General features: G+C 41.5%; 1 protein-coding gene across 3 annotated transcripts; it reads left to right on the top strand.

Moving 5' to 3' along the window:
- Positions 1–3,492: 3,492 nt before the first annotated feature.
- Positions 3,493–16,698, top strand: LOC148085215 (NLR family CARD domain-containing protein 3-like). 3 transcript variants are annotated; one of them, XM_087783362.1, is made up of 11 exons: positions 3,493–3,601; positions 5,232–5,322; positions 5,391–5,525; positions 5,930–5,999; positions 6,149–6,341; positions 6,442–8,233; positions 9,010–9,183; positions 11,377–11,550; positions 11,613–11,786; positions 12,084–12,129; positions 16,091–16,208. In XM_087783362.1, exons 1-10 carry the CDS (start codon positions 3,562–3,564, stop codon positions 12,124–12,126), a joined length of 2,886 nt encoding a protein of 961 aa, XP_087639488.1. In that variant the 5' UTR covers positions 3,493–3,561; the 3' UTR covers positions 12,127–12,129; positions 16,091–16,208. The 3 variants fall into 3 exon arrangements, with proteins under 3 accessions (XP_087639488.1, XP_087639486.1, XP_087639487.1); XM_087783360.1 differs by lacking the exon at positions 12,084–12,129 and having other exon boundaries at positions 16,091–16,698; XM_087783361.1 differs by lacking the exon at positions 16,091–16,208 and having other exon boundaries at positions 12,084–12,327.
- The last annotated feature ends 41 nt before the right edge of the window (positions 16,699–16,739 follow it).

The following is a 16,739-nucleotide window of genomic DNA, read 5'->3' as shown; positions in this document are numbered from 1 at the left end:
GCTTTTTTTTCATCTCGTTCATTTGGCGCAAAATTTCCACTATAGACCTGGACTGCAGCCTGAAATTGTTCTGACAAAGACTTTTTCTGAGGATGCGGAACACATTTTGACCAATCAATCCAATCTGTGGAAAGATTAAAGTCTTTCTGTAATTTACTTGACATTTTAATTTAGGTTTATTTCCTTATTAAAATTTTAATAGTTTTTTTTTATTTTTTTTTTTAGTTAATCTAGTTATCAGTAAAACCAGTATTCCTGGACTGCGTCCTAGTTCCTATATATTTTTACAACAATACAATGTTTTAACACCCCCTTATCAATTTTGTCCCCCGATCACGACGGCATTCAACACGAGAATTGCGGAACAAGCCAAGACCTCTATTCTTCTATTCAATTTATAACAACTATTCACATCGAGGATTTTTCTAAAAATTTTTAAAACCTGCCACAACAATGCCTGTATTGCTTATCCCATACAACAATACAGTATTCTTTCTACTCCAACACGAGGACGTAGTATTCCCAAGAAACACAAGAAATTTTCACAACTTATTCCAACGCGAGGAAAAAACTCTTCATCATATACATCCAATATCTTAACACATTTTGACAAACTTTGGAAATAGGAAAACTTTACCCACCCAGAGAGAGGTAAAGACTCGTTTTATAATAAATGAGTTCGATGCTTTTTACCTTTTACCTCCGAACCCTCTCTCTCAAAGGATCCTGTTCGTGACGCCAATTTGAAGTAGTCTTGAAGATTCGTTGGATCCTTGAGTTAGTGAGAGACAAAGTCCGGTCCAATATAGTCTGGCAAAAAGATTTATTAAAGATGTTACACAAGACGTATAACAACGAGAGGTGTACAGAGCTCTGAGTTACGAGTGTGAAAACACGCGCATATATTCTTACAAGGCCGTTATCTACTGTTGTGAAAACATGCGCATATATTCTTACAAGGCCGTTGTCTACTGTTGCACACAAGTCCTTATAAGGTAACATTCAGTTGGTGTTATGTCTGACTCATGGGGTGAAAGTTACAGACAGAAGTTATTGACACGTTTCCCGAGTGTTCGGGCTTGACCTTTATTGAATAGTACACTCAGCACGTGTCACCCGAACAAATACAGGTGATAAGGTTATGCAAACAGATTGACAGAAATATAATGAGGCTTCAGGACCCGGGATGGTGTTTCGAAGACTGTACTGTGCAGTGTAGGGGTCCCCCAGGGAACAGTGTTGGCACCGTTCCTCTTTTCACTGTACACTGCAGACTTCCAACACCTGTCTCCCACCAGTCACCTGCAAAAGTTCTCGGACGACTCCGCCATCGTCGGCCTCATTAAGGACGGGGATGATGGGTCGTACCGGGGACTTGTCCAGGACTTTGCTGACTGGTGCCTGGAAAACCACCTCCAGATCAACTCCAACAAAACTAAGGAGTTGATTGTGGATTTCCGGCGGTGTCCCTCCATCTACCCCTCACCACTGAACATCCAGGGACAGGACATTGAGATTGTCACGTCTTACAAGTTCCTGGGTGTTCACCTCAACAACCGCCTGGACTGGGTGGATAACACTGCTGCTCTTTATAAAAAAGGGGCGGAGTAGACTCTACCTGCTCCGGAGGTTGAGGTCGTTTGGTGTCCGGGGGCCACTCCTGAAGTCATTCTATGACTCAGTGGTGGCCTCTGCCATCTTCAACGGTGTGGTCTGCTGGGGGAGCAGCATGACAGCAAAGGATAGGGCTAAACTGGACAGCCTTATTAAGAAGGCCGGTTACGTCCTAGGGCGCCCCCTGGATCCTGTGGAGGAAGTGACTGGGAGGAGGATACCGAGCAAGCTGGGCTCCATGAGGAGGAACTTGTCTCACCCTCTCCAGCACACACTGAGGGCATTGAGGAGCTCCATCAGTGATAGAATGCTCCATCCCCGGTGTGTGAGGGAGAGGTACCGCAGGTCCTTCCTCCCTACTGCCATCAGACTCCACAATAACAACACAGCCAGATAATTATCTAACTGCACCTTTCTTGCTATTTTTGTAAATATGTGTATATAATATAGTGCAGATTTATTTTCTATTCTATTTATATTCTTTCTTTTCTTTTTAATATTTAATTTCTGGGTGTTTTTATTTTTCTTCTGGTATATTGCTCTTGCTGTTTGTTAAAAAGAATTTCCCCTCGCGGGATAATAAAGGGATTCTGATTCTAACTGGCATATTTACGCTGTTGCTCTATGCTGAGGAATATGCATCACCTAATTCAAATAAATAAATAAACTGGTTGATGTGCAGGAAGGTCAGTCAGAGATCTCTTCTCACGACTGCACGTCAACCAATGGGTACAATAACCACAGACATGGTATATTATTTGCTGATGAAAAATATTTATAGAGAAATGATGTGAAATTGGATCTTTTTTCAACGGCGCACCTGGCAATAAAAATAAAGATACTATAAAAAATATGTGGGGGTTGATAACAAAAAAATTAAAGAAAGTCCATCAGAAAATATTAGGGATTATCCAGGAATCCATGCTTGAATATGGCGTCGATTTGGTCACAGGCCTCCTACATGACCTCAATGAGTGGCACTTTAGTCCGGGGCTGCAGATCATACACCTTCCACCGCCATGTTGAGGAGAACCCCATACTCTCCATAAATTAAGAGTATGATGGAAGGTATAGCACAGAACATTGAGGATTGTGCTGAAACCAGTTGTGGACCTGTGCAGAGAGGTGGAATGATACATTTTCCCAAATGACAAAGTTTTGCATCTGTTGTATTTGGTTCACTGTGAGGATGTTGTGCAGTTGATCTATAAATGCTGCCTTTTTGTAGAGCATGAACCTGATTGTTGTGTCTACAATTAAGCAATCATGTGCATCTGAGTGTTGTGTTTAACCAATTAAATCATGAGTGTGGTCATTTGAAAGTCAGTGTTTTGCAATTTGCAAGGAACTGATATCATGATATGATACATATGTGTCTAATGTATACAAGTGTGTTTAGTGTTTTGCAATTGATTGTGTGCAGTCATTTGCAAAAAGTGTGAAGCTGACATTGTGCTTATAGTTGTGGTTATCAAGGCTGGAGTTTTGTTCCTCGAGTGTAAGGTTTTTATAATTGTGTACATATTTTAGTGTTTATACAATCCAAAAAAACTGTAACATTGTTCTATGGTTGCAACGCCCTTTACAAGTGGGTCCAGTAGACTTCAGCTTTCCTGACTCCAAAAAGTTGCCTTATTGGTGGAAAGTTAGGCCTTTTACAGACGCGTCCTACTGCCCCCTGCTGTGTGGAGAGTACATCGTTTTGTTCTCGTACTAGTTGTTTTTTTACTTTGAATTCCTTTCAGGAGAGAAATGAAAGCACGTACAGTGAATACAATCTTGTCAATGAACCAGAACACCACACCTGGTAACAGTCTAACAAGAAACACAGGTTTCATGAGTCCCATAGTTTTATTTCAGTCCAACCCTTGATACCAGCGTCAGAAGGAGTTGATCAGTGTCTTGTTCCATCAGTTCTGGTCAGAAGAAGCTCAATTCTGCTCCAACATGGACCTGAGACCACAGAGAAGAGGAAAGCTGCAGACAGGTCAGTGACTCTCTGACTCTCACACAAGTCAGCAGTTGATGAAAAGAAATTAATCAGACATAACTAGACGATCCTTGTTGATGTTTTCAGAAGTTGAAAAAGATCTATAAATGATGACAGAGAAAATCTGAATCTGACCACATTCAAACACCTGACATGTACATGTGTTTATTTGTCAGCATGTGTGGTGTGTGTGTGAGTATTTGTTTTGTATGTATATTTGTGTCTGTGCTTTGACGTGCGTGCTTGGGTGTGTTTGTGTGCGTGCATATTTGTTTAACTTCCTCATGAGGCAGTTGTGAAGAATCTATTCTTTTTCAACCACTGTGAGTAATTTCTCTATAAATATAATTTATCAGCAAATAGTATACCATTATCGTGTGTCTGTGATGTTGTAGTGACTGTGAGTGTGATCATGTGAGTGTGTATTGTTAATATAGACCAGGGGTGCGTAATAGTCGGCCGCGATATACCGGTCGAGCCGTGACATAATAAAATATGAAATAAGAAAATAAAAGAGAAGCAATCGACGCAATAACCATTTATGTGACATGAACAGCAGCCAGTCGGAGCTCTGGTCTCTTTCAATGTGAGCGCAGCCAATTTCATATGTATCAAGAATAAAAGGAGCGTGTACTTTTATAACGTAACCAACAAAATGGGATCCTTCAAGTCTTCTCTACGAGAGTCACAGACGTTCTTGTGAAACAACATCACGTCAGTTATATCAAAGTGAAGCTGCAGAATGAAAGCAGCTAAAGCCGGTTTCCCTCATGTGATCACGTGATCGGAGCTATATCCTTAAAAACACACTTGTATAAATACACCATCACATTATAACTACATGCAAAGAAAACACTCTCATTTTAAAAACATAGTAAGAATAAGTGCATGTGTTGCGCACGTGAGCCACAAATTCTAATGAAGCTCAGAGACGATCAGACCATCATCATCATCATCATCATCACCATCATCATCATCATCATCATCACTACAGTGCTTTAAGTTACTGATCTAAAGTTTTATTCTCGTTAAACTTGATCATAAAATGATTCAAATAAGCCAATGATAGCCTTTGTGAATACAATATTCTTGTTAATAAACGTGTATGTAAACATATAAACATTTATAATAAATCGTGTCCATGTCAGTAATGTTTGAAATATATAACAATATAAACTGTTAATCCATTTCATGATTTCATTTGTTTTCTCACGGAAAGGAGAATCTCGGGTCTCGTGGTTCATTTAAATATGATTGACATTTTAATGGAGGCGTGAAAAGGGATGAACCCGTCTGAACTCTACTTTGATTTGGATGAAGAAAGTAAAAATGCTTGAATTCCTGTCACACACAGATTCATACATCTTTATATTTTTATGCACTATTTTCTGGGTTTGAGTGTACAAACTTTTTTAGACGGAAATCAATGCAGGATGAGATTTTCACACTTTTTGAAAAACATGCTCCATCTAAACCTGCCTGTAGAGGGCACAGAACGTGTGAAGTAAAATCTGTTTTCCTCTAATCAAAACAGGACATTATGAAAGGATTGATTATAGTTTTTACACTATGAGTCGAGAACAACTTTTGATGTTGACAAGAATCTCATGAGTGTGTTTGTGTGAAGGTGAAGACTCTGCTGAGACTCATGGTGAGGACAGAGACTCCTTTAAATACCCTCAGTGTGAGGAGCACGATGAACAGACCAGCACTCAGAGGTGAGACAAGGACCTCCAAGATTGTCCTCCATGTCTTCATTCTCACTCATTCTACTTCTCTGTTCAAGATCAAAGCAGCAGCAAGAACCTGCTGGACCTGGACCAAGATCTGGACCAGAACCCTGCTGTGTGTCTCTGAAGAGTGATCGTTCAATGGGGAGATGGATCAACTTCAGAGGAAGTGAAGAGTCTCCAGGTGTGAGGTGAGAGTGAACAAGTGTGAGTCTACCAGGTTCATACACACATTAAACCAGAGAACTTCACTTCACTCACAACACCAGCAGGGGGAGAAAAAGACACAATTAAAAACCTCAAATGTTGCTTTAACTGTTTTAGTGCAGCGGTGGACATTTGCAGCAGTGTGAGGACATCTAGTGGTTCAGCTGGTGAATACCAGGATAGAAAAAGATGAGAGTTGATCAGAATTATGTTTTCATCAGGATCCAGCAGAGACTGTTGTGAGTCCTTGACGTTTAAAGTCTCCATGTGTTATAATATTACATTTAAACTAAACAGTTTAGTTTGATAACATTTCTATTCTTATTCAGATAGTAATCTCTGTAATTTTCTTCTTATTCACAGTCCTGACTTTATCTCTTCTTCTCAGAGTGGACCATCAGAGCTCAGAGCTTCTCATTGGTCAGCAACATCCCTCACAACTGGAAACCATAAGGCTGGTATGTTCAAGACCCAGAGGAGGTCTTAATCCTAGAGGTTCCTTTTGTTCACCATCATTCAGCTGAATCAAAGCTAAAGTTTCTGGTCTTTCAGGTACCTGAGATGATTGACTATCACTCTGAGTTTCTTCTCTGTGATTCTGTTCCAGTCACTGGAGAGAAACTTCTACAACTATATGCAGAAGGAGCTGAAGAGAGTCTGGAGGTTTGTGAGTCCAGAGACTCCACAGACTGAGGAGGAAGATGAGAAGTGGAGAATCATCAGGGAAGACTTCCTCAGGATCACAGTTCATCTCCTGAAGGACATGGAGCAGGAGGATCTGGCCGAGTGTCTGTGGAGCAGTAAGAACATGTGAACAAACATGATCATCAGATCTGAAGATTTGACTCCATTTTCACCTTCTACAATCTTCTGACTCGTGTGACTTATGTCTTCATTCAGGAAGTCTTGCTTCAGAGTGTGGAGGACGACTGAAGAGGAGCCTGCAGAAGAAGTTCCACAGTGTGTCTGAGGGGGTCGCTAAAGCAGGAAACTCTGCTCCTCTGAATGAGATCTTCACTGAGCTCTACATCACTGAGGGGGGCACAGACCAGGTCAACCAGGAGCACGAGGTCCGACAGATCGAAGCAGCCACCAGGAACCAGACCAGACCAGAAACCACCATCAGACAAGAAGACCTCTTTAAAGCCTCACCTGACAGAGAACGACCAATCAGAACACTGCTGACGAAGGGCGTGGCTGGCATTGGGAAGACCCTCCTGACACAGAAGGTCACTCTGGACTGGGCTGAAGGCAAAGCCCACCAGAACTTTCACTTCATATTTCCTTTCACCTTCAGAGAGCTGAACCTGCTGAAAGAGAAGAAGTTGAGTTTGATGGAACTTGTTCATCTTTTCTTTCCTGAAACCAGAGAATCCAGACTCAGTAGCTTTGAAGGACTCCAGGTTCTGTTCATCTTTGATGGTCTGGACGAGTATCGACTCCCTCTGGACTTCCTCAACAGTCGGCGCCTGATAGAAGCTACAGAGTCCACCTCAGTAGACGTCCTGCTGACAAACCTCATCAGGGGGGATCTTCTTCCCTCAGCTCGTCTCTGGATCACCACACGACCTGCAGCAGCCAATCAGATCCCTCCTGAGTGTGTGGACATGGTGACAGAGGTCAGAGGGTTCAATGACCTCCAGAAGGAGGAGTACTTCAGGAAGAGGTTCAGAGATGAGGAGCAGACCAGCAGCATCATGTCTCACATCAGGAGGTCACGAAGCATCTACATCATGTGTCACATCCCGATCTTCTGCTGGATCACTGCCACAGTTCTGGACATGTTGAAGAGCACAGAGACAGGACAGCTGCCCAAGACCCTGACTGAGATGTACATCTACTTCCTGGTGGTTCAGTCCAAAGTCAAGAAGCTGAAGTTCGACGGAGGATCTTGGACTGACACAGTTTCTGATCCTGAGAGCAAGAAGATGATGGAGTCTCTGGGAAAACTGGCTTTTGAGCATCTGCAGAGAGGAAACGTGATCTTCTATAAGTCAGACCTCACAGAGTGTGACATCGACATCTCAGCAGCTTCAGTTTACTCAGGAGTGTTCACTCAAATCTTCAGAGAGGAGAGAGGACTGTACCAGGACAAGGTGTTCTGCTTCATCCACATGAGTGTTCAGGAGTTTCTGGCTGCTCTTCACGTCCACCAGACCTTCATCGACTCTGGAGTCAACCTGCTGGAATCAAAACCAACATCCAAACTGACAGAAACTGACAAAAGTCCAACAGAAAGGTTCTACCAGACAGCAATAGATGAAACTCTGAAAAGTCCAAATGGACATCTGGACTTGTTCCTGCGCTTCCTTCTGGGTCTTTCTCTGCAGACCAGCCAGAGTCTCCTTCCAGGTTTGTTGACACAGACGGGAAGTAGCTCCTGGACCAATCACAACACAGCAGAGCTCATCAAGAAGAAGATAAGTGAGGATGTGTCTCCAGAGAGAATCATCAACCTGTTCCACTGTCTGAATGAAGTGAAGGACACTTCTCTGGTGGAGGAGGTCCAACAGCAGCTGAGATCAGGACGTCTCTCCACTAAAAAAATCCCTTCTTCTCAATGGTCGGCCCTGGCCTTCATCTTACTGTCCTCAGAGGAACATCTGGACGAGTTTGACCTGAAGAAATACTCTGCTTCAGAGAAGGTTCTTGAGAGGCTTCTGCCGGTGGTTCAAGCTGCAAACAAAGTTCTGTAAGTTGATCAAACACTGAAACATCTCTGATGATATGAAGTGAATATGAATTTTAATTTTTACTCTTTCATCATTTTTTTTTTACTCTTTCATCATTGTTGTCTTGTTGTCATAATCTTTGGAAACCTGCTTCAAATTTTCTAAACGAATGATGATCATCTAATAAATTCAGATACTTATAATGTTTCCTCAAATAAAGTATTTAAATTATCGACAAATAAATAATTAAAAAAGTCACTTGTTGATGAAACTCGTCTCTTTCACAGCCTGAGATGTTGTGGACTGTCAGAGAGAAGTTGTTCACTTCTGTCCTCAGTCCTCAGCTCTCCGTCCTCTAGTCTGACTCTACTGGACCTGAGTGACAACGAAGAGCTTTCAAATATTCTAATAGACTGGCTCATGTTAAGAAGGTTAAGAAACACATGTTGGTCAAAAGAGCTAAAGCGTCATCAAAGTTATCGAACTCATGGCAACTATGAATAGTGCACGACTGACACACCAACGCTGTGTCTCAAATCGCAAACTTTGATTTGAGTGTGTTTGTAATAAACTACCGGAGTAACATCCACGGTGGTGTCACGTGTCCCTCACTACACCAGTGAAACTAAGAGACGAACCCGAATATATTACAGTTACATCATGTTTAACAAACTTCAAATATTTAAACAATAATGTGACAATGATCTGATGAAAGTAAATAGTTTACTGTGTTTTTAAATAAAGTGTTTAAAGATGAATAGAAAATTGAAGTTAATGAAACTCGTCTCTTTCACAGGCTGAACAGATGTGGACTGTCAGAGAGAAGTTGTTCACTTCTGTCCTCAGTCCTCAGCTCTCCGTCCTCTAGTCTGACTCTACTGGACCTGAGTCACAACAAGCTGCAGGATCCAGGAGTGGAGCTGCTGTCTGCTGGACTGAAGAGTCCACACTGTCACCTGGAGACTCTCAGGTCAGAACATCATCTTTTCTACATCATCAAAGCTCAAATGTAAAGTCAGAGGTGGAAACACGAGTCAAAGTCTGTCATCACTTTGTTCTTCAGTGAAGCAGCTCATAGATACATTTGTATGTTTGTGTAGCAGGTAAAGATGTTACGTAGTTTATAAAAATATCATCTTAATAAATTGATAAACAAACAAGAGTCAACTTTAAATGAAAATGAATAATAATCAAAAGAACATATTTCAAAGTTGAATGTGGTCAGAATGTGGGACTATCACAGCACTAACAACTGCTTCTGTCTCAATGTTTTCTTCGCTTGTTCCCTGAATGAACTTTTGTGTTTGTTCATCTTCAACTGAAGGACATGAAACTACATGCGTACACTGGAAGAGGGAGGAGCTCAGATTGGCTGCTCTGCATGTCAATCAAATGTTTATTGTGACGATTGTTTGAGATCTATTCTTACGTCTGAACGTCAACCAATCCACACAATAACCATTTGATTGACATACAGAGCAGCCAATCTAAGCTCTCTTCTCTATAATTCACAGATAATTAATGTTCTTAGACTAATTAGGTTAAATTGGATATTTTCCCACGGCATACGTGTAATGATGGTATAGTGACGTATTTAAATGATGTTGTGAACCATATAGTATGAAAAAAGGCAACACGTCAAGCAGAAGTGCAAATAAAGCACAAATGTGTATATTTATGAAGCTGTTTTGTAATAAAATAACATTAAAGAAAACTTAACATCATCATAGAGATTTCTTAAAAACATTTATCCACATTTGTACAGTAAGACATAAGTAGATTTACTACACAAACTGGACAAAACATGTTCTGTTGATACATAAAGTATTTAGTCATTGCCTCAACTTGAACAACTTGATCATCGTTATTAACAAGTACAAGTTAAACCTGACGTGAAGCAACAGAATAATATAAAACAATATACCGTAAATATCAATCATTTATGACACTCGGAGCGTAACATTAGATGAAGTTTACTTACTTTTCATTCTCTTTGGTTTTAAATCTTCCATTACTTGTCGCTTCAGTCGGTGTTTCAACAATAAAGTCACATGTCCATCACTTCTGTTGTGGCTTAATGTTGAAGTGTCGTCGCTTTTGCAATCGCATTAGTGTTTGCATTTGTTGTGAGCTTTGTTGGCCACCGTAGCTCAAACTGGTTTTGTCTGGTGTCACTGTTTGACCAACATTTATATTGAATTTGAAAGGATTCCATTTTTTATATGTATTTTAAAAGGCTACGAATGAAAAAATATTGAATCTAGAAAATTAGTATTGAAGTAGTGAAGTTAAAATATCAAAATGAATGTGTGAAAATGTTTTAATTATTTTTTTAAATAATTGAACATTTGAATTCAATTACTCAAAAAACGAATTCAACGTTACAACATTTGAAATATTAAATTCAACCATTCAATATTGTGATGCTCTGAGATACTTCCATAGGGGAGACACAGGTGGAAACAATCAGGGGAGAAACCAGACAGGTGACACAGGAGGAAGGGCAAGTGACCTGAAACGAGAGGGAAGTTACTTTTCAAAATAAAACACAAGACATGGAGCCCAAGACATTCTTTATTATGGTTTGACAAGCTTCACCTTCATCATTTCTCCATCGTTAACTTTATTTTCAATCATTATTTATATATATTTTGTATTGGCATCACAAACAATTCATGTATTGTGTTTACAACACTGGCAATAAAAGTTTTCTGTTCCTGAATCTGAAAAGTTTAATGAAGATAAATTCAACCTTTCAATATACTAATCATTTAATTATTTAATATTCAATTATTGAAATAACTAATTGGTTACAACATTTGAAAGGTTGAAACCATTCAATATTGTGATGGCACTGATATACTTCCATAGTTTCTCTTCATCTGGTCCATCAACATCAAATCAACCATAACATGAACACATTCAATCAAACACTTGTTGATGTTCAAAAGTCCAGCATGAATCAATGACGTGTCAATAGTTGGTATCAAAGGTTTGAAAGAAACTTTGACTGAACTATATTAGAGAGGAAGCAGACAACAAACCACAACTGAAGATCTTATGAATGGAAATAGTTGAGTTTGTCTTTAAATAAACTCTTTCAATTCTTGTCAAATAGAAAATTGAAAAAGTCACTTGTTGATGAAACTCGTCTCTTTCACAGGCTGAACAGATGTCGACTGTCAGAGAGAAGTTGTTCACTTCTGTCCTCAGTCCTCAGCTCTCCGTCCTCTAGTCTGACTCTACTGGACCTGAGTCACAACAAGCTGCAGGATCCAGGAGTGGAGCTGCTGTCTGCTGGACTGAAGAGTCCACACTGTCACCTGGAGACTCTCAGGTTAGAAAATCATCTTCTCTTAGTTCTGATAAGTTTCTAAAAGTGTTTCTCCTTCATTTCAGTCTTTCATGGTGTCAGATCTCAGAGAGAGGTTGTTCTTCTCTGGCCTCAGCTCTGACATTGAACCCATCCCACCTGAGAGAACTGGACCTTAGCATGAATCATCCAGGAGGACCAGGACTGGAGCTGCTGTCTGCTGGACTGAAGAGTCCAGACTGGAGACTGGAGACTCTCAGGTATGAACAGAGCAGCAGAACTTACTGACTGAACTCCAAAGATCTTCAGACTGAACATTTGATGCTCAGACTCTTAATCTGAACTGAGCACATGAATCCAAACTCTGAGTTCCTCCATGTTCTCCTGCTGGACACCAGTGGAAGCATGAAGGAAACAGTTGAGACTGAGCAGCCTGTTTATAGATCCATCTTTGTTGTCATCAACAGTCATGACTGAGTCGTCCACTGAGAATGAAACAATATTCATGAAACATCTGAATCAAATGAATCTGATCTTCTGACTCTTTCTTCATCCAGGCTGGGTTACTGTGGACCACATATGTTAGACCTTCATCCATGAATGATAACTTTGATTCTATTGATTGACTTCAACATCAAAGCTCATCTGCTGACACAGCAGTTGAAGGTCTTTGTGGACATGGACTTGATGAAGAAGATTCCAGAACAAACGTGCAGATGTTAAAGACTCACAGTTACAGTATCAAGTGAAGCTCTGATTCCAAATCTTCAAAGTCCTTCAGCTCAAAACTCTTCAGGAGCTTCAACATCAACATTGTTTCAGTTTGACTGTCAGTGGAGAACAAAGAAATATTTCTGTCAAATATTTGAAATCAGACGTGAGTTTGATCATCAACTCACAATGTTGAGTCACTTTAAACATCATTGCACACATGAATCACTTCATATTGAATCATGTGTTCACTTGAACATCTTCATCACAACTAGACTAGACTCATGTTAGCTACATGCTAGTTTAGCTGTTGACTTCATCTTCAAATGACACACAATGACAGCTCGACTTCAGAATCAACATCCTGACGCGTTTATCATCATCTCTGGAGACTTTAATCATGCCAACCTGGACTCTACTCTGCCTACTTTCCATCAGGCTGTGGATTGTCCCACCAGGAATAACAGGACAATTGACCTTCTTTATTCCAACTTGAAGGACGCCTACAGAGCCAAACCTCTTCCTCCACTTGGACTTGGAAGGTCCGATCATAACCTGGTCCACCTTCAGTCACAGTACATTCCTCTGGTGTAGAGACAGACTGTGACCACTAAGACAATCAGAAAGTGGACACCAGCTGTGGAGGACGCCATCAGAGACTGCTTTGAAACAACAGACTGGGATGTGCTGCTGAGGTCAGACACACTGTCTAACGGATTATTTAAATTTCTGCTTGGACTTTGTCGCCCCTACTAAGACTGTCCGCTGTTACCAGCCAAGGATGTCAATAACAGGAAGAAAGTGGCTTTCAGGAGCAGGGACAGGGACGCCATGAGATCAGCTCAGCAGGAGGTGAAGCGATGCTTGAGGGAGGCAAAGAACACCTACAGGAGGAGGATGGAGGAGAAGCTGAGCCGAGAAAAAATAAGAGAGTTCTGAGATGGTGTTAAAAGCATCACTGGTCACAAGACCAAGGCCTCTCTGACTGCAGTGGACACGGTGGAGGAGGCAAAAACAACTTTTTCAACAGGTTCGAGCAGGTCACCTCACCCTCACTGCTGCCCGCCTCAGGACCTGCCCCACCTTCTTGTGCCCCCCTCAGCTCCACACAACCACTTCCCAGCTTCACCTCACTCCAGGTACAGGATGTACTTCGGAGGATTCGTCCAGGGAAGGCTGCTGGTCCTGATAAGGTGTCTGCTCGACTGCTAAAGACCTGGACTGCTGAACTAGCTGAGCCGCTCCAGCATGTCTTCAACCTCAGTCTACGGCTGGGGAAAGTACCAACTCTGTGGAAGACTTCCTGTATCGTTCCAGTCCCTAAAAAGATCCGACCAAGTGTGCTGAACGATTATAGACCGGTGGCACTGACTTCGCAGCTGATGAAGACACTGGAGCGGCTGGTCCTCAAACATCTCAGGCCACAAGTCCAGCACGCGCAAGACCCCCTGCAGTTTGCCTACCAGCCAGCAGTTGGTGTGGAAGATGCCATCCTTCACCTCCTGCATCGGACGTACTCCCACTTGGATAAAGGAAGCGGTTCAGTGAGAATCCTGTTCCTGGACTTTTCAAGTGCCTTTAACACTATCCAGCCCACTCTGCTGCAGGAAAAACTGACTAAGATGCATGTGGACCCTGGTCTGGTCTCCTGGATTACGGACTATCTTACTGATCGACCACAGTATGTCAGGCTGAAGGATATCAAGTCTGACACTGTGGTGTGCAGTACAGGAGCACCTCAGGGGACAGTACTGGCCCCTCTCCTCTTCACCATCTACACTTCAGACTTCTGCTACAACTCAGAGCTGAGTCTCGGATGCATCAGGGACAACAGCGTTGACTTTGTGGACTGGAGTGAGAGGAACCACTTGCAGCTGAACACCTCAAAGACCAAGGAGCTGGTCTTGGACTTCGGGAGGTCCAGGACAAAGCCACGTCCAGTGTCCATCAGAGGCGACGAGGTGGAGATAGTGGACAACTATAAGTACCTTGGTGTGTGGATGGACAGTAAACTGGACTGGTCCTGCAACACAGACCATGTATATAAGAAAGTTCAGAGTAGACTGTACTTTCTGAGGAGTCTTCGATCATTCAACATCTGCAAGAAGCTCCTCTGCATGTTCTACCAGTCTGTGGTGGCCAGTGTCATGTTCTATGCTGTGGTGTGTTTGGGTGGAAATGTGTCCAAGAGGTTGGACAGGTTGATCAGGAGGGCTGGCTCTGTGGTTGGAATGAAGCTGGACTCACTGGTGACAGTTGCTGAGAGGAGATCATTGAACAAACTACTGTCCATCATGGATGATGACAGTCATCCTCTGAGCACTGTCTTCAGTGAGCAGAGAAGCAGAATGAGTGCACGAATGCTCCTACCCAGGTGCAAAACAAATAGACTCAGGGACTCATTCATCCCTCGGGCTATTAAATTGTACAATTCTGAGTTTGGGGGCAGGAGTGGAGTGAGAGTATCTGGATGTTCTGTTCCATGTTAGTCTTTGTTGTTTTTCTTTATGTTTTTCCTATGTTCTTTGTCTTTATCTTTATACTTAGATAGTGTCATCTTGTTCTTCCTCTTATGTTCTTCTTCTTATTTTATTTTTTATGTATTATTTTTTATTGTTTATGAAAAATTGCTGGCTACTGGAAAAAACAATTTCCCGAAGGAGACCTCCTGAAATAAATAAAGTTTACCTTACCTTACCTTACCTTAAATCTGACATTCAAGATGATTCTGGGATGTTTCAGTCACATGGACAACTGACCTCAGTAATTTCAGGCCTACTTCTAAGCTCCCTTTCTTGTCCAAGATCTTGGAGAAGGTGGTGTCTGAGCAGCTGTCTTTGTTCCTGGATCAGAGCGACATCCATGAGAAGTTTCAGTCTGGCTTCCGTAAACATCACTCTACGGAGACAGCTTTATTGAAAGTGTCCAGTGACATCATGATGTCGGCTGACTCGGGTAAATTCACTGTTCTGGTTCTCTTGGATCTGTCCTCAGCCTTTGACACAGTTGATCACCAGATCCTGCTGAGAAGACTAAGGGATGAAGTGGGACTGTCTGGGTCTGTGTTAGAATGGTTCTCATCTTACCTTTCTGGGCGCAGTTTTAGTGTATCTGCCAATCAAATGTATCTATTGTAACAGTTTGTTTTCATGTCTTAACAAGAAGGATCTGTCTCGTCTGCAGTTGATTCAGAACTCTGCAACGAGAATTCTGAGCTGCTCAAGTAGGAGAACTCACATTTCTCCGATCCTTAAAACTCTTCACTGGCTTCCAGTTTCTTTCAGGATCAACTTTAAAATTCTGGTTCTTACTTTCAGAGCTATTCATGGTCAGGCTCCTCCTTACATCACTGATCTGATCCAGCCTTACACCCCAGCTCGGGCTCTGAGGTCTGTGGATCAGAATCTACTTATGGTTCCACGCACACGGCTCAGGACCAGAGGAGAGAAATCTTTTCAGGCTGTTGCTCCTAAGTTTTGGAACGATCTTCCTCTCTCTTTGCGCTTGATGGAGTCTACTGACTCCTTTAAGAAACATCTTAAGACGTTTCTATTTGTTCAGGCTTTTCCTTGAATTTCTCGAACTCCTGTGTTGTTCTCAGTATTATCTTGATCTTTAAAGTATGTACTTTTTTGAGTATTGTTTTGATTGTTTAAGCGCTTTGTGACCCTGGTCTGGAAAAGCGCTATATAAATAAATATTACTTACTTACTTACTTACTTATGGTTCTTCTCTCAAGTTCTCAGAAGAATGTTGACAGAACATTGACTCGTCTCAGTTTGGATCAGTATATGATCGTCAAGACAACGTCTGTTCTTCCACCATCATCACCTCATGTCTCTTCTTCTCTCAGTCTTCACTCTCACTGGACTCACACACAGCAGCGCCTCCTACTGTCCAACGACAACAGGAACTTGATGGAGGATCAGGATTATCTGGATCATCCTGACAGATTTGAAAAGCTGCGACTGGAGGTGAAGAGGAAGTGAGACTATCAGAGTGACTCTCAGAAGAAACACAAGAAAATATGTTATTAAGTAAAATCTTTCCTAACATTCCTGCTGGATTTGTTTCACGTTTGTTTGTGACTTTTATGATCGTTCTCTAGTTAATTTTCAAAAAAATGTACTTCTTAACAGTAGCTAAACATGATCGTGACAGACTGACTGTCGCCTAGAAATGATGTCATCAGAGGAACAGAGCAAGAGAAGCATGGATTAAAAACAACAAATTCTATCCTCTAGTCAAACAGCTTCAAAATCATACAGTTCTTTGCACAAGCTTCTCAAAATCACACTATATTATATTTTATAAACGGGTCATTATTTTTTTAATCGACAAGTCAATCTACACTTTGACTAATGTATCGTGAGACAATCTTGATCCAGTTTATAGAGTTTTTCTTTTATTAACTGCAAATGAAAGTGTGTTGTTAAAGTAACAGTTGAATGTATTAATTAGGTAAAATAAAACTATTACAACAGTTCTGGAATCATGTGATG

The sequence above is a fragment of the Callionymus lyra genome, chromosome 2, assembly GCF_982586985.1.
Source record: "Callionymus lyra chromosome 2, fCalLyr1.hap1.1, whole genome shotgun sequence".
NCBI lineage: Eukaryota > Metazoa > Chordata > Actinopteri > Syngnathiformes > Callionymidae > Callionymus > Callionymus lyra.
The sequence above is the reverse complement of the archived record's forward strand: the minus strand, read 5'-3'. Positions and strand labels throughout refer to the sequence as shown.

What these genes read in the sequence shown, in the direction of transcription:
- LOC148085215 (XM_087783360.1), top strand. Translation starts at nt 3,562, where the DNA reads ATGGACCTGAGACCACAGAGAAGAGGAAAGCTGCAGACAG. An exon ending in GAACAGACCAGCACTCAGAG is followed by an intron (nt 5,323 to 5,390) that starts GTGAGACAAGGA and finishes TCTCTGTTCAAG; the next exon opens with ATCAAAGCAGCAGCAAGAAC. An exon ending in AACTGGAAACCATAAGGCTG is followed by an intron (nt 6,000 to 6,148) that starts GTATGTTCAAGA and finishes ATTCTGTTCCAG; the next exon opens with TCACTGGAGAGAAACTTCTA.